An 18,643-nucleotide genomic window follows, 5' to 3' on the forward strand; every position below is an offset into this window, starting at 1 on the left:
AGTGGGAGAAAGAAGTCAAACACACAGTTTTAAGTGCCAGCTCATTACATGGTAGCCGTATAAAATTAGACAAATTACTTAGCTCTGGGCCTTAACTTTCTCATCTGCACAGACAAGAATAATAATACCTTGGCCATGAGAGCTATTCTGAAGATTAATAAACTAATATATTTTTAAGCACATGGAACAGGGAACCCATTAAATAAAGGGTCATTCCTTTCATTCTGATAATACTTGCCACCACGAAACAATGCCCAACTCTTAACAACGTCAAACTCGGATTGCTATCCAATGAAGGTAGTCCCTAAAATCTGGGATATAGGACCAGATGGAGTGGATCCAGTTTGGGCATGATCCAAGTAAATAAAGATGGATCGGTACATAAATTGCTTTGTTCTGACAACATAATCCACTCAGAATGAACTGAAATGCCATGCACCCTATGTTTTAGATGATATAAAACACAAAAAGCACATAGAAGAAAATAAAGGCATTTACTGTCCACACCACAGGAGGTATACTCAGGCTGATGAGTGAAGAACAGATCCATTTCCATAGAGGTGCAGAAATTTTGAAGGGATAGAAAATACTTTATGGGCGGCTGAAATAAATGTAGAACACTTTTCAAAAGGCTGATTAAATATAGAAAGGGAAGAAATCACAGTGTCTTTCTGAATTCCCCTGGGGCTCCGCAGTTGGCTGCCTGTTCTCTTTTATACACCTCTCTTGTACACCTTTTTCAACAGGGCCCTCTAGGCTTTGTACTCTCAAATCCATCTGTGAGTGCTCCAGGCTTCCCACTGAGTTCAGATTAGTACATTTCACCAGTTGACGGCCCACTGAACTTAGCCTATAGGCTATGAAGCCTATTACCACTGCTTCCTTGCTTCTCCGCCACTCAACATAATTAAAAGTGGAATTAATTCCCCTTTCCGAACCTTCTTGAGTATTTCTCAGTATATATTTCTCATCCACCCAATCATTCAAAGGGAAAGCTCCAGAATTAAATTTGGGCTTGTTCCTTTCTTTCAGTCCCGATTGCTAGCTCCACATTCCATCAGTTCGCAAATCCTGATCTCTCCTCTCATTTCATGGCACAGAACACGGCATTGTCATGTAGGATCAACCTTGCCCACCCAGTGTGCTTGGAGGATGGGCCGCCTCAGCATCCCTGGGAGTTTGTTCAAACTGCAGAATTTCAGATCCCACCCCACACCTACCAAACCAGAAGGTGTATGTTAACAAGAGGCTTTGATACTTACAAGAAGAAATATGCATTTGGTCTTCATTCTATTTCTGACACAGAGCTCCTAAAATCCTTGAATTTTCCTAAAGGTGTCTTTTGTTAATGTTAATGAGGTGACTTTCAGAAAGCATCTGAGGATGGGAGCTGATTGCTCGAGGAACCAATCCTATGATTAGAGGGTTAGAACTTTCAGTCCTATCCACCAGCTTCTGGGGCTGGAGATTGTGTTCAATCATGTCTGTGTCATGAGGCTTCCATTAAACCCCAAAAGGAGTTTGGAGAGCTTCCAGGTTGTGGACATGCAGAGATTGGGGAGAGTGGAGTATTAGGGGGACATGGATGCGCTGAACCCTTTCCTGCTGCCTTGCCCTGGGCATTTCTTCCATCTGGCTCTTCCTGAGTTATATCTTTTTACAATAAAGTAAGTAAAATGTATCTCTGGGTTCTGTGAACCACTTGAGCAAATTATTCAAACCCGAGGAGGGGGTCATTGGAACCTCCAAGCTATGCCTGGTCGGTCAGAAGCAAAGGTGACAACCTGTACTGGCCATTGATAGCTGAAGTGGAAGGGGGTCTTGGAGGACTGAGGCCTTCACCTGTGGGATCCAATGCTGCCTCCGCATCGACAGGGTCAGAACTGAGTTAACTGCATGGTGGCGTTGGAAAACCCACACAATGGAACTGGTCTCAGAATCATAGGTGTCTTGGTGACTCCATTCCTGCTATCATCAGACTTCCATTGCTTCCTTCTATTTTACTGAAAGGTTTTCAAATACATAAGAATTACAGATAAGGATATAAAACACCTGCATTCTTCCCACCCAGATTCATTCCATGTTAATAATGTATGTTTGCTTCAGTTGCTTAATATTTTCAGTGATAAAAGAGTCGAGTTGAAGGTCCCCTCCCTCTTCTCCCTAGTGAGCAACTTGTCCCAGTTTGCCAAGGACTGTCCCTATTGTAGCGGTGAAAATTCTGCATTCTAGGAAATCTTTCAGTTCTGGGAAATCCTAAAATTCATGTGTACCTTTCTCTCCCCCAGATAATTACACACTTACCGCATGCCCATTATTTCCAGTAATACAAAGAATTATTTTACGTGTTTAACTCTACACGAATAGTACCATGTTTTGCACATTCTGTTCCTGTGAACTCTTTCCCACACAGCATTACCAGTTTTGAGACTTACTATAAGGATACATTACCATGCACTGATTTATTATCATTGATGTATCCCATTTCATTGTATGAACATACTCTATCCATTTTCTTCTGATGGAAATTTTGGTTAATTCCAATGTTTTGCCAGTTTAACGTGTCCACCAATATGATAAATATCACCTTTTGCAGATCTGGGAGTTTTGTAGGGAATATATGTGGAAGAGGAATTGCTAAACCCCAACATGTGCCCGTCTTCCTCTTGACTGCACGTGGTCAAATTGCTCCCCAAGTATTGGCAACAGTTTCTGTTCTTCCACGGGCAGTGTGAGTCCCTTCACCTTGCTCACATGGCTCAATACCTTCTGATTTAAGAGCACTGATAGCCCGACAAGTACGAGATAGTATTTCAGGTCCCTGCTTAATGAGCCAGGTGGAGCATATTCCATGTTTACTGCCCTTTCACTTTTCTGTTCTATTACTTTTTTTGTGTACACTCATGGCCCATTTTCCTATTGAGCATTCTGGTTATTAATTTTTTGTGAGTCATATGAACCGCAAGTATCTTCTCCAAGTGAGAGATTTGCCTATGCTTTGTCTATGGAATTCTGTTGTCTTGCATATTAAATTTTTTCAATGGAGATATAATTCATATACATAAAACTCACCACTTAAAAGTATATGGTTCATGGGGTTGGAGATGGATGAGACAGATAAAGGGGATTGAGAGATATGAACTTCCACTTACAAAATAAATAAGTCATGGAGATAAAAATGTTTGTTAAAAAGTATACAGCGTATCGGTTTTTAGTTTTAGCAGTTTTATTTGTGCTTTTCTCTCTCTCTCGTTTTTTAAAGATTTTATATATTGACAGAGAGTGATCTGGAAACAAAGAGCAAGCACAAGTAGGAGGAATGGCAGGCCAGAGAGAAGCAGGTTCCCCACTGAGGAGGAGCCTGATGTGGGGCTTGATCCAAGAATCCTGGGATCATGACCTGAGCCAAAGGCAGCTGCTTAATCGACTGAGCACCCAGGCACCCTTGTGTTTCCTCTTTTATTTTAGAAATCTTTCCTATCCTGATACCATAATGTCATTCTCTCCCTTTTTAAAAAACTGTGAACGTTTGCTTCTTGGGTTTAATTAATCCAGTAGGAATAGGCCTTGGGTGTGGTGTGATGAAGTGATTGAGTTTAATGTTTACCCATATGGATAGCTAATGCACCGTTTATTAAATAATCTATCCACCTCCACTGGTTTGTAATGCCATCTGCTATCTATCAAATTCCCATATATACATGAGTCAATTTCTAAGTTCTATATTCTGTTGGTTTATCTGTGAACCAATATCACATGATTTATTTTCTATAACTTTATAATAAATCTTGATGTCTCCAAGGCATGTCTCCTCACTTTGTTCTTTCTCATATCTGTCTTTTTTCCCCCCCTACTGTCCCACATAAACATTGGCTCAGACTGTCAAAGTCAACAAAAAAACGACCCAAAAAATGGGTTTCAATTATAATTTCACTGAGTTTACATAGAGTTGAGGAAGAACTGACATATCCCAGTATTGGCATCCTTACTGTATTCCCATCTACAATTTGATAGATCTCTTAATTTCTTCAGGGGTCTCTTTCATCTGTTGAAATTTTTATATATTTGTATTACTCTATAAATGCCACACATATATTATTGCTGTATTTCTTACCAGGTATCTTACTTTTTTTGATGTTGTAAGTGAGATTTTTGTGCTATATAAATATTACATTGTCTGAACGTTGCTGATATATAGGATGCACTGAGTTTTGTTCAATGATCTTGCATGCCGCAGTCCTGGTGAGTTCTCATTCATTTTTATGGTCTGAGGAGTACGGGCAATCATATCATTTAAAAATAATAATGATTTAGCTCCTTATTTTCCAATTCTTTTTTTTTTTTATTTAAAGATTTTATTTATTTGACACAGAGAGAGAGAGAGAGATCACAAGTAGGCAGAGAGGCAGGCAGAAAGAGAGGAGGAAGCAGGCTCCCTGCTGAGCAGAGCCTGATGTGGGGCTCAATTCCAGGACCCTGAGATCATGACCTGAGCCGAAGGCAGCGGCTTAACCCACTAAGCCACACATGCACCCCTATTTTCCAATTCTTATCACATCTTTTTAGCTTATCTTGTTTGTTACACTGACCAGAACAGTAGGATGCTGAATAGAAGGGTTAGATGCTAGCTTACAGTTGCCTTTAAAGGGAAAGGTTATAATATTGTATCACTAAGTCTGGTGTTCGAGGTAGGTGTGGTTTTTGGTTTTTGTTCTTGTTGTTGTTGTTGAGATATTTATAAGATGAAGAATTTTCTTCCATATTCTTAGTTTGTTAAATGTTTTCTTTTAACTCTAAATAAGCAATGAATTTTATCACTTGCTTTTCTTTTCAAGGTTAATCGTAGAATTACTCTCCTTTAAGAAGACCTTGGCTTGATAGTAACCAGGCCTTCAATATCCTGACAGTCTTCTTTAACCCCAATAGCCCTTCTGAACAAACCTTTGTCCTCACCTACCCAACTCCTGTGTATATAACCAGCGACTCCTCACAGGCCCTGGGCAGCAGCAGCTCTTCCTGCCCACGGGTCCTGTCCCCGTGCTTTAATAAACCACCATTTTGCACCAAAAAAAAAAAAAAAAAAAAAAAAAAAAAAAAAAAAAAAAAAGACTTCCTAGGACCCTAAAGTTGGACTAAAAGTGCCTTCTCTCTCCTTCCACCACATTTTGTGCTCTTCCTAGGAGATTACTCTACGCTCCCCAGGAGCTTATTAACAATTCAAGAACAACAGCCATGTTTGATTCACTGCTAAATCCCCCAGAACCTGGTGTAAAACATAGAATATCTGTATACATATTTATAGATATAATTTCCTGAGAACATATTCTAGAAACTTCATTCCTTTCTAAAAACAAATTATGCTTCTGACATTTAAGCTTAATTTACAAAGGCAATTATGATGAAATAGAATATAAATCTGACTGAAAAGAGTTTCAGATTTCTAGATGTTTATATTTGCTCTTAATAAAATAACCCATAAAATATAAATGGCTCCTGAGAAACACTGGCTTAATTTTTAAATTACACATAATTTGTTACTATATTTGAAAGCAAATTCATATTTGTTTTAACATTATATTAATTATTTATCTTTGTGTTATGATTAAAAAGAAGACCCCCCCCACAAACTTCTATTTGCTCAGTAAGCACCTTGCAGAGTTGTTTTTCTAATATCTAAATACTAAGAATATTTTAAGTTGATTAATTTAAATAATGTTCTTACCAATACCAAAAACCTTTCAAAATGTTTTAGGTTCTAGTCAGTATTTGAAGAGCCTCATGTGTTTAATTCAGAATGCTCAGCTACTTAATGAGCATACAACTTCAAATGCCATTTGAAAATATGAAACTTTTCTCTTTTAACTTGGTTTTGCTTCCATGCATAACATGGGTCTAAAATCACAGTGGTGATATTTATTAGCCGTCCTTGTGAGAAAATGTGGGCAATCCATCTTTCACATTTCATTGAGAAGAAAAGAAACTTAACCCCACCAGGATCTCCATTATTAGTTCTTCCTTTTGATAATTTTTTCCTCATGGGGATTTTGTGTTAGCTGGAAGGTACTCTGAAATCCCTAGACAGAGCTGCACTTTACAGAGGCAAACTGGAAGAGCAAAAATCTATTTTTGAGTAAAAGGATTAAATCTTATATCTTGTTATCTGGCTCACTAGTCCAACCTAGGTATTATTGGGTTCATATTCAATATTGGGCAGTCCTTTTTTTCCTCATGTAGCAGTTTCTCTGCATTTCCAGTAAAGTCCTGTTTTTACTCTGTTGCATTACTGATTGTAATTAGGCACTAAGTCACCTCCTCTCTCCCCTTAAATTCTTCCAATTCTGAAGGGTACTCTACGACCACATCTTCGTGCTGGATCCTCTTTCTTGAGAATGTCAATTAAACTTCATCAACAGCAAGAATGAAAATATCCCTTTCCATATTCATCACAGATGTTTACTTTTCATGGCAAGAGTGGCTGGATGAAATATTTGAGAACCAATTTGATGAGAAATTATTTGCTTCTCGAATTGGCCTGGTCCTCACTTTCAAGCATAGTGAAGCTTTCAATCTTGAGTTAGTTACCCCTGAGATGAAAAATGCCAAAAATGGAGAAATAATTCCAAGGTCACATAATCTGTCATGTTCTAAATAGTGCAACGCTACAAAGTGTTTATTCCAAGTGCATTCTCTGTGGCATAAAGAAAATAATGTCCACTGGGCACCTTCTCACCTGCGTTCCTTGCCATAGCGATGTCTAAGAATGTGTCATTTCTATATAAAATGAACTATCTTATTTCCAGAAAAATAATGGATTATTTCGTTTCAGTTTTGATAAGTGTAGTCAGTAAAAGTACGTCTATCAATAAAAGTATGTGAAAATCAAAAGGACCTATCTTTTGTCTTCCCTACTTATTCATTTGCCATATTCAAAGTTTAACCTTCACTCTCTAGCAACGTTGAACGACTTGGGTTTTTCCAAACTGATCATTTCCTTTCTTCTATCTTTGCTTTTGTAACTGAGACTCTCTCTCTGGAATGCACCTCCCTTTCTTCACTGTCCATTTATGTAAATATCTACTCTTCCTTCAATATGCTGATCCAATGTCATGTTTATGAGACTTTCTCTAAACATTACTTTCTAAACACACACACACACACAAAGACATAGCTGTTTTCTGTCTTCTGGGCCCTCCTATAGCACTTCACAGATTAATTCATTGCTTTAGAATTATTTGTCTACACTTTCTTCTCTTATTAGGTAGTGAAATCTTAGAGATCAAGGTATACCATTTATTCATTTTTGGATCCCAGAATCTAGTTCAGTACTGTCATGGTAATTAATGGGCACACCATATGTATTTGTAAATAACAAATTTGCATAGTATATGCTAATTTCTGTATAAGCATTCTTAAATTCTGGAAAATGGTGTTTTTTTTTTTTTTTAAGATTTTATTTATTTATCAGAGAGAGGGAGGGGGAGAGAGCGAGCACAGGCAGACAGAATGGCAAGCAGAGGCAGAGGGAGAAGCAGGCTCCCTGCTGAGCAAGGAGCCTGATGTGGGACTAGATCCCAGGACGCTGGGATCATGACCTGAGCCGAAGGCAGCTGCTTAACCAACTGAGCCACCCAGGCGTCCCGAAAATGGTGTTTTTTTAATATTGAGCATATTATCTTTAACCATAATGAGCAAAAGTAAATATGCTATTTTATTTATTTCTTTTTTTAAAAGATTTTATTTATTTATTTGACAGAGATTACAAGTAGGCAGAGAGGCAGGCAGAGAGAGAGAGAGGAGGAAGCAAGCTCCCCACAGAGCAGAGAGCCCGATGTGGGGCTTGATCCCAGGACCCTGGAATCATGACCTGAGCCGAAGGCAGAGGCTTTAACCCACTGAGCCACCCAGGCGCTCCTAAATATGCTATTTAAATCAACTTATGTTAATTAGACTTATTATGATCATTTTGCAATATATACAAATACTGAATCATGATATTGTACCCCTGAAACGAATATAATGTTATATGCCAACTGTATTTCAATTAAAAAGTAGATATGCTGTTTTGTTTTTGTTTTTGTTTTTGTTTTTGTTTTTGTTTATAATTTTTTATTTTTTATAAACATATATTTTTATCCCCAGGGGTACAGGTCTGTGAATCACCAGGTTGATATGCTGTTTTAAAAGTTGAATTTTTAAAGTTTTTCATGAGGCATACGTAAAATTAAGAATCCCTAATTGAAAAAAGGAAAAAACATGTGGGGGGTGTACAATCTGAATTTATTTGCCAAAATTAAACCATATTTAGAATACAAAATGTCTACAAAGGAGGGACCTGAGTAAAATAAGCCTTTGCAACTAAAAGTTAGGTTGAAAAAAAAAAATAAAAGGTAGGTTGAAAGTTAGCTCTTGTGATCTCTTTATAAAATGAGCTAATGTCCTTAATTTGTGGAACAGAAAGGTTGGTTGAAGTAAGCAGAGTTAAGGTCAGAACATCTCTACTCTGATCAATTTAGAAGGGCTTCAGCAATGAGGATTGACTGTACCTTACCTTACCGATTTGTGAACAGTCTAGAATGACCCAAATTGCATTTTGCACACTTTTACCGCTTTTACACAGAGCCAAGATAGCTTCTATTTTGAAAACAAACAAAAATAGAAACCACATTATAAACAATTTATAAAATTAGTCATTTAGGATACGTAACATTCCATCATGTTTATTGCTCTCTTCCTTATTACTGTTCTAATAACTACAAAGATTTAATTTTCTGTTAAGATGATTAAAATGGTTTTAGTAAGATTGTGCCTGGATACTTGGAAGAGAGGAAGTGTAGTTTATGAGTTCCAAAATAGTAACATTTGAAAACATGTACATGAAAGAACTTCTGTAAGCATTCTTGGAATGACTTTTTCCCCTATCTACTCCCCCTCACCACAACTTAAAAAAACAACAACAACAACAAAAAAACCATGGGTGGAGTTAAGAACTCTTTTCAAATCTTAAACAATAAGTGGAAATCCTGAAAATGTATTCTCCTTTATTCAGTGGGGAAAACACTTTAAAGCTTCTCTCTCTCTCTTTTTTTTTTTCCTCCTAAGAATTGTTTAGCAAAGGATTTACTTAGTGGCTTCTATTTTGAACTGAAAATTCAGTTTTAACAGCCTGAAATATAATGCCATCTGTGTTTCTTCATCTCTCTTTTTCAAATGTAACAAGTACATGGCCCAAATAACCCAGATAAATACATCAATTCAACTGATTCCTTACTTTAACTAAGGGTACAATTAAAGAGGAGTAGAGTATGTGCCATAAAAATGTAAATGTGAGTGCAAATACAATATATACAAGGCGCACCTATATATTTAAATTTCTTAAGTTCTAATTAAGTAATTTTGTCTTCTCTGTGTATTTACCAGGGTAGAGGTAGCTATGAGTTGAGAAATAAGGGCACAACATATACCATGGTGGACATTAGCAGATGAGACCAGGAGCCGGGGGACCAGAGAATCACAGATCCCTCTGAAGCCACTTTCCTCAAATCTATACCACCTACTCAGCCCACATATACATCAACTCAAAACAGCAATAGTTAGCATGTGGAATTCACTCAAAAATAAGACTGGGATTCAGTAATAATGTATTTTAAATGGCTTTAAAAGTGGGAAGTGATATACAAATGTGAAATACCATTATATATTTATATTCAGAATATTCTGAGCTGATTAGTTCCTATAAATAACATTCTGATTGATGTCTAATGTAAGAAAGGGACTTAATCCCTTTTCAACAAGATTCCCATGAGAAAAAATTCAAACATTTTATTTAGAGTTTATTTTGCATCAAAGAATGCTTAAAATTCCACTCATCAATCTTTATTACTGCCTGACATTTCTTATATAGCCATGATAGATTTCAAGACTATCCTGAAATATGATTCTTTATGGGCTTATTCAGAGAGACATGATCTCTAATATCAGCTCCAACTTTGATTCTTGAAAGTTTACTGGTGCCAGCTTTTCTATCCTCAGAATGGAGGATGAGTTATAAGCCCTATCAGTGGACATGTGCCTAAAATAGCCAGGAACACTTCCCTTCATGTCTAATCTTTCCTGTTTCTACTAACGCCTTCATGGGACAGGGGTTAAGCCACAACAGATCATCTCCCAAATCACCCTGATATCCACCTGAAAAGTAAAAACCAAGGAGCTAGTCCAAGAGGCTAGACTCTTACTGTTCCTGGAAATCCATGGGTGATTTTTGACATTAAGAATTTTTGACATTAGAATTTGACATTAAGATTTTTGACATTAAGAATTTGGAAATTCTTAATCTTTCTAATTTTCTGATTGATTTCTAGATCTGTATACAAGAACTGAGACTTGTACACCCTTCAGACATACAACCCTGAAAGCAGTTCTTGCTTCTTCATTTCCCTTTCCCCAGAAGCAATTCCAAAATAAATTCATTCTTTTTTTTTTTTTTTTTTTTTTTTTGAGTGGAGTCCACACTCAGTGGGAAGCCCAACATGGGACTTGAACCCATGACACAAGATGTGGACCTAAACTGAGATCAACAGTCAGACACTTAATCAATCAACCGAGCCACCCAGGCACCCCTCCAAAATACATTCTTAATTTGTTTTGGGGAAATGCTCAACACATCCCAGGTGTATATGTTTCATTGATGTTTATAGTTGGCTACCCCTTTATACTGTTGATGGTCATTCTTGGGCTCTAAACTTTTTCCTGAAGTTGTTTAATATGCATTATGTAGAAAATTGACATTTTATATCCCAACTGTTTTTTTATTCATAATATCTCTTTTCCCTGGTATCTACTGAATGGGTTAGACAAATATACGGCAAAATAAACTATCCATGGTTAAATGACCAATTCAACTTAAAAAACCTTCGGCAGACAGGTTTATAATATTAAAAAATGATCAACAATATGAATGCAGATGACTAAAACCATTAGTATTCTGGAACACAAATTGAGCAGTAAAAGAATACTTTTAAACTCCCTTCTAATAAAAGCAGCTAATTTTGCATATCAGTTCGTACCTTTTGTCAATAATATAACACATGAGATAGTGATGAGCATTACTATCTCCATGAAGATTTTATGTCAATAATGACTCTCAAAATTTCTTGCCCCTACATATAACGTAGTATTTTGTGAAAGCCCAACCAAGCCATGAAAGAGCATCAGTATTGCCAAATCTGACCAGTACTCACGAGAGGATATTCCCGATATAAGCATAGTAGGAGCAACAGTAAGGTGTGGTCCCATCACAGCAGTAAGATCTGCAGTCTTTCCCACACTGAGCAAGGCAATCCTCTGCAAGATAAACACCTCATAAGTCCTTTATGGTTCTGAAATCACAGCTTCATGAAAAAGTCTTCTATTTCACATCTCACTCAGTCAACGACCACTCTTCAGTGCGTTTAGATATTCATTTTATGTCATCAGAATTCTAAGACACGTGTAAGCATCAAAACTAGTCTTCCTTCCCTCCTGGCCATCAATCTAGAAGTCGCAAAGATCATTTGTTTTTGAATTTCCTGATCAAGCACCATAACTGGTAGTCAGAATTGTTGAACGAGACACTGAAAGGAGAAATGAATGATCCAGCGAATCAGCCATTCAATTTTTCAATAGAATTCTTTTTTTACTCAATAGAAGTCTTATAATAATTTTGAAATGATCAAGTTTTGACTTGAGAGTAGTACCCACAATTAGCTTCATTTTATAGAAAGTGTTATTGACATTATAAAGTCAACTGGAGATAATTTTAAAATAATATATATTTTCATGACAGTGTACTATGTGTTATCCTTTCTCTACATTTCTTATCTTAATAATTACAGTTTGCACACATAAGGTAACACGAATGAGTCTGCACAACCTGTCAATCCATCTGGACTGGAAGATAACGAGTTAGTTGTACAAAGACATTCCTGTATGTAACTAAATTGTAAATAATTAAGAATTTATTTAGTGCCAGATTTAAGAATCAATAAGTTATGAAGAAGCACTGTGGAAAAGGGGGAAAGGTATTTTCTGAGTAAAAAGGACATGTTGGAACTGATATAACCAAATTACTGTCTTTTTTTCCCTTTCCCTCTCCTTTTTTTTTTTTTTTTTTTTTTTTTGGTAATGAAAATTAGACCCAAAATGCTGAATAAAAGTTACCTAGTTTTTAAAAATTCTTTGTGCCACCTCAATGATTTATGTTAAGATTGTCAGTTAAGTATACTCAGTGGTATAAATTATAATGGATAGGTGAGTTTCATGTACATGAGTAGGAAAACATTAAATTATAAGCTGGTAATTTAAATTATATGTTTAAGAACCACAACATAATTCCTTTCCAGCTCATTCTCTAATGGTAACATCAACTATGTTCTAAATTATATAACACTTTTGCTTTACTGTCAGATCATAACTGAAAGGTGCACAATGTTATACTGTGTCTGTATGTCCACGTGATTGATTTATCTAGAAAGGAAAATTCATATTTTGTTTTTAAATCACCTCCCTGGCAGGATGATTTTTGACAAATGGATGTGATCAAAAGTTCCTTCATCTTTGTCAATACCGCATGGCTTTTATAGAGTAAGTGAAAACATTCCTATTTTTCCCCCTCAATTTTATTTCTACTCTAATATTTTCTTCTGAGATGTCATAAGAAGAGATAAGAGGAAAAAAATAATTACACTTGTAGATTCAGTAACTCTACTTAAAACCAGTGTTAAATTTTCAAGACAGAAACACAATCTAATAATGTCACGACAGTGTATGCTTTTTGCAGAGTACATCACACTTTTTAAGGTTATTTATTTTACCATTTCTATAGCTCTCATTTTCAGTGCTGTTTAGTGAATTCAAATATTTAGACTAGTTTGTAGTCTCAAGAGAGTTCGTAGTCTCAAGAGGTTTCATAGGTATGTTTTGCTCCATGTTCTTTAAAGCCATTTAGAGAGTGGGAAAGCTAAGGTCCCCACTTCTGTCTGAGCAAGACAACCCCTGTGTAAGTAGCTTCATGGACATGAATGATGCCCTTGTTAGTGATGTCTTACTCAGCCCTCCGTGAATATCAAAGATCCAATTACTATTATTGTATTCCAATTACTACTATTATAAGGACACAGTGTTATCAAAATATTTTGAACCAATGTTACAGGAAACCAAGCCCACTATCTTGTAGCCAAGAAGCTGGATTATACCTGCAGCAAACATCAAGATCATGTCACACATTGTTCATTATGTTTAATGGCATTTTCCAACACTCCTGTCCACTTCCCATAACTGAACAACTGAAAAGGGCAGATTTAATAGTACGGTAAATACATTCACAATCGCATTTCCAAATTGAGGTTTTGATCAGACCTCAAATCTTAATCTGTTAGTTACTTTCTCCAGTTTATTTGAGAATAATTCTATGAAGATCAGATTTGGAAGATGCCAGAGCATTTTCCTGTAAAGAATGGAACATTCCAATTGTTTCAGAAGATAAATGATATTACTTCTAATATTAAAGTTAATATCCTTGAAAAATAGCCAGTTGAAACTTTCTTCAGTGACTTTAATTAAAGGCATGATCTGGAAGAAGTTTCTCCAACCCTCACCCCGCCTTAAGGAATGTGTAGCACAGGAAAAGCAACATCTGGCCTCAAGCACTTGTTCAGAAATGGTTCTTGTAAGCTACAGTTGAGGATAAGAGAGGAAGGAACAGGAGGGGACAGAAGCCACTGGCTGAGGCCGGGAAGGTAAAACCTTGGCCAGATCCTGTCTTTGTCGCCTGCAGTGGGAGTTGGATAATAATATAAACTTTACGGGGTCTCTTTCCAAAGGTGGTTCCATGGCAAAACATGATGCTTTAGGTAAAGAAACTCTGCTCTTACCTCATTAATGAATGCAACATGAATTTAATACATTTGTTTTGGAGGAAAATAATTCAGGCTAGGGGTAATATATCTACTTAGGTTTTGGTCCCATGAAAGCTGGCAGTTCATTTAACAAAGTGTCTCAGCTAGTACAGCTGCATTTTCTCCCCACCTAACTCCAGTCCTGATTTCCAGCCACATCTCTTAGTTCCAACCAAAATGAATTATCTAGTTCTGCAATTATCTAGTTTTGCAAATAGGTATCTCATGGATACCTCCACATTATATCCTACTTCATTCCCTTACATCCAAAGCTTCCCTATCAAAGGTCTAGTTCCTCAAATTCCTCCTTAATTCAATTTTTCTGAGCAAGTTTATTGAACTCTTCTTATGGGTCAGGTATTTTGCTAGTCTCTGGATATTACACTGAACAAAACAGACAGACATCATCTTCATAGAGCTTACACTCCTGAGCCAGAAATGAGGTCCCCTCCTGGGAACACCTATAGTGCACGACCATTCTTCTAGGCACAGCCTTCTATATTTTAAAGTAGACACACCTCGTCTCCCAGACAAGACTCAGAGCATGGTTTCTGTCTTATACATCACACAAAATGTTTCACTCAACAAATACTGGGTAAATAAATATGGCACACATAAAAGGGCTTCTGAAGAAACGAGTTCAGGAATTAACAGAAAAGAACACACTAAACATTTCTTATCAAAGACAATAACTCAATTCAGTATTACTGGCTTGTGATTACTTTGTAACTTACTAGGGAGGGAGGAAGATAGAAGAAATGAATGGAGGAAAACTTTTTCTAAACTAACCAAACTTGTTGCCAGCCAGCCCTGCAGATTTCCTGAACCCCAGGGACTGTGCACCTAGCACTGGGGGCACAGGAGAAAGGAAGGAAAAGTGTGCACATTAGAAGCTTTCGGTTTACCCCTGGGAATAAAAAAGACAAAAGAATAAGTTGTTGTTCATGGGTGTGACTGAGTAAAGATGAGTGAGGTCGTGTTCTATTTTCTTATTTTTGTTTTCTTTGGATAAACAGAGGATGTAGAAAGAATCATTGCTTCGAATGAACCAGTAAGACTTTAATATAAAACTAATATTAATGCAATTGTTTCTTTCAGTCTCTCAAATTCTGGAAACCTCACACACACTATAAGTAAAAGAAATAACCATTGTAAGCAGGTTAGAATGTGGCTTCTCCTCCTTGAATAGGAAGTACTTTTCCTACTTTTATAAATGTTTGTGTTTGAAAGTCAATATTTTCCTTGCAATAAAGTATCTTTTAAATAACTTATAGACAGCCACTAATTTACATTTTAATGTACAAATGGAAAATTTCTATAGTAGTCTGGGGAGTCATTTCTGGCATGGTTGAATGGGTTCGATTCTTCTGATGTTCCAATAACAATGTTGAAGAACCTGTTCATTTCAGTTGCAATATTTTTGTATCAGAAGCTAAATCAGTGCTACCTAAACTTACTAGTGCCTGTGATTTGTGTCCTAGGAAGCGGGAGACATAAAAACATTTTGCAAACAACTTTGCTTTTAGCTTGTTTTATGAATACAAAACAGATGCAAGGCCAAATGTATAATTAATTTTATATATAAATAACCAATGAAAGGCCATTTTGAGCTCCCTCTCAGTCACAAAACAAGAAAACCGCTTTGCTCCATCAATTATTAGCAATTCTCAAGAAGAATAATTAGGAGGAGAGAAATGAAACTCCTCTCACCTATCAACAGTGCTTAACGAAATCAATGAAAACAGATGAGTCTCTGGGTGAATTTTCACCCCTCAAAAGCCTTATATTTGAACTCAAAGCATCCAACTGCCCAGACTACTACACTTGAGAATGATCTAAAGAAAAAACAAAAAAACAAAAACCCCAAAGATCTAAAGCTTTTTATTTTGAAATATTTAGATTGCGGGGGCAGGTACTTTTTCAAGATGCTTTTCTCTCACTCTCAGCCTCTGGCTTCAACCCTCAGATTCCCGAGTCGTGGATGGGGTGGGATAAATTTTTATGCTCTCCAGAGAGTAAAATCCTGTAAATGTGGGGCTGGGGTTTTTAAGTTGCTTGCGGAGAGGGAAAGGGAGCGAAAAGGAAAAAGGGAAAGTTAAAGAAAAGGAACAGAACAAAACAGCGTGGAGGTCGAGCCCAGGGTCCCGGCGCGCCGGCCTCGGTGGCTGCCCCGCGGGGACCACACAGTTTCGCCCTCCCACAAAGGTCCCTGTGCGTCCCGCCCAACCCGCGTTGCCCCGAGGGTGATCCAGGCTCAGTCCCAAGTCCCCTTCCCTTCTCCCGCCACCCCAAGCCACTGACCTGCGTAGACAAAAAGCAGGACCAACTTCGGAAGCAAGATCCCTGGACACCCGGGCAGCCTCCGCGCGTCCATCCAAGCCGGTGGCCGGAGGTTGCGCGCCAGGACCGACGGACAGACACTGGAAAGGGGGCTGGGAGCGAAGGGAGAACCCCCAGACACGGAGCGGCTGGAGGACGTTCAGAGGAAGAGGGCAACACTCCCGAGAGGGGGTTCGCGGGGAGACCGGGCCATTGCCCTGGAAGCCTTCGAGGGGAGCCCGGGTCGGCCCGCGCAGGGCTGCGCTGGGACCGAGGTCTCTTTGTCTCCGCCCGCGGCTCTCAGGCGGCAGACCAGGCAGCCCGCTCCTGCGTCCTGGGCCACCCGGGCTCACATTTCATCTCCGCGGGTGGCACCGCCGTGGGGCGGGGGGGGGGGGGGGGGGGGGCCCCGACTCCTCCCTACCCTCCTGTTTTTGCTTCTGTAGAGAGGGACTCCCTTAGCTAGATGGAACTTTTTCTAACCCTATGTTTTGACCATTGCTGTGCATTTTAAAAAGCTCCTTTTTCTTCCTGCCCTCGACTCCAGTTTTTCCTTTAGAAGCAAAAATAGGTGAAGAAGAATTTAGTTTTTTATCTTTGAACAAATGTAGGGAATTTTCAGGATGGAAGGTACTGGACAAAGAAAGTCAATAAAGAAAGCCAAGGAGAACTGGCAAGTACAGAAATGGTGTAAGATGTTTCTCCTGAAAGGTAAAAAAAAAAAAAAATGTTTATTTGTTAAACATCTAAAACATTGTTAGTAAAGTCATGGAAAACAAAAAAATAATGTACACTGTCATCACTGTTATTTGACACTGTTCTGGAGTTACTGGCCTATGCAATTAGACAAGAGAAAGAAAAAGAGAGGTATAAAAATTGGGAACAAAATTGTCATTTGCAAATGATATGCTTGTGTATGTGGAAAAGCAAGAGAACAGCTCTACTACTCTTAACTAGAATTAAGTGAATAAAGAATCATTTTCATTCATGCAAAAAAAAAATTTAGAAAGTTCTCAGTTTTATGCATGAAAGAAAAAAAGAAATGAATAGGTGAATAAAGATAATTGTTTATTAAAGAAAATCCAATACCAAAAGATAACAGATTTTTCTAAATTCATCTAGAAGTCTGGGAGTTAAACTGAACTTAATAAAAATATCAACATGAACTTTTTTCAAACCAATCTTATTCTAAAGATTATGTAGAAAATAAAACCTGTAAGCATATCTATTAAAAATAAGAGTAGGGGTGCCTGGGTAGCTCAGTTGGCTAAGCATTTGCCTTAGGCTCAGACCATGATCTCAGTGTCCTGGGATCAAGCCCCACCTCAGGCTCTCTGTTCAGTGGGGAGTCTGTTCTTCCCTTTCTCTCTCTCAAATAAATAAAATAAATCAATTACTTGATTTTCTCTTTGTCTCCGCCCTTGGCTCTCAGGCGGAGAGCCTGAGATTTATTTTATTTATTATTTATTATTATTATCTTAATAAAATAAAATAAAATCTCTTAAAAATGAGAGTGATTGGAATGGGATAGGCATCAACAGAAAATAAATGTAATATCACAATAATTGAAAAAGTTTTGACTGATACAAGAATAGATAGGCTCAATGGAACAGAATAGAGAATATAAAAATAGAGATATTTATATATGGAAATTTGTTTTTAAAAAAGATAGTTTTAAAGCAGAAGAAGAAATGATGGGGTATTCAGTGAATTGTGTTGGGGATTTAAGTAGGCATCTGTGGATTCTTATGTCCTTTCATCAATATCAATTTCATATGAATTAAAAATTTAAGCTTAAGATGCAATTATAAGCATTAGATAAAAAATAAGAGGATGACATGTAAATAATTATGGAACAATTATGGAAGTCTTGTCTAGGCACTATAAAAATCTCAGATGTTATAAAAGAAACAAATTGACCAATCTGACTCCATAAGAAACAAATTGACCAATCTGACTCCATAAGAATTAAAACTTTGTATATATGATAAGCCAAATGTTAACTGGTAAAAATATTTATAATGCATAGGATAGACAAAGTCCTGATCTCCTTAATATATAAAGAACTTAAAGAATCAATAAGGAAAAGAAAGCCAGTAGAAAACTGACCAGGGATATTAATAAATCTATCTATATCTACCTACCTACCTATCTCTAGTCTTCTAAACATCCTATCTACCCCCAAAGAAAAAAAGTAAAAATCAAATTGATAGTGAGACATCATTTTTCATATGTCAGATCAACCAAAAAAAAAAAAAACCCAACTTTTAAGGGAGAAATGTAGCAATATGCATCAAGATTCAAATACACTTACAATGTAATCAGTCCTCCTCTAGGAATTTAGTCCTATAAATTTGCTGTTGCATGAATGTAAGAAGATGGGAGGAAAAATG

The 18,643-nt window shown here is 37.2% G+C and overlaps 1 protein-coding gene across 1 annotated transcript in view; it reads right to left on the reverse strand.

Moving 5' to 3' along the window:
* The window catches only part of CYYR1 (cysteine and tyrosine rich 1), a 99,084-nt gene extending 82,466 nt beyond the window's left edge, over nucleotides 1-16,618 (reverse strand). The window contains exons 1-2 of the mRNA XM_059392201.1: nucleotides 16,233-16,618; nucleotides 11,238-11,340 (exon numbers count right to left, since the gene is read on the reverse strand). Coding sequence (XP_059248184.1) covers nucleotides 11,238-11,340; nucleotides 16,233-16,305 — 176 coding nt within the window. The 5' untranslated portion in view covers nucleotides 16,306-16,618. The remainder of the gene's footprint in view (nucleotides 1-11,237; nucleotides 11,341-16,232) is intronic.
* Between the last annotated feature and the right edge of the window lie 2,025 nt (nucleotides 16,619-18,643).

This window comes from Mustela nigripes, chromosome 2 (assembly GCF_022355385.1).
Source record: "Mustela nigripes isolate SB6536 chromosome 2, MUSNIG.SB6536, whole genome shotgun sequence".
Taxonomy (NCBI): domain Eukaryota; kingdom Metazoa; phylum Chordata; class Mammalia; order Carnivora; family Mustelidae; genus Mustela; species Mustela nigripes.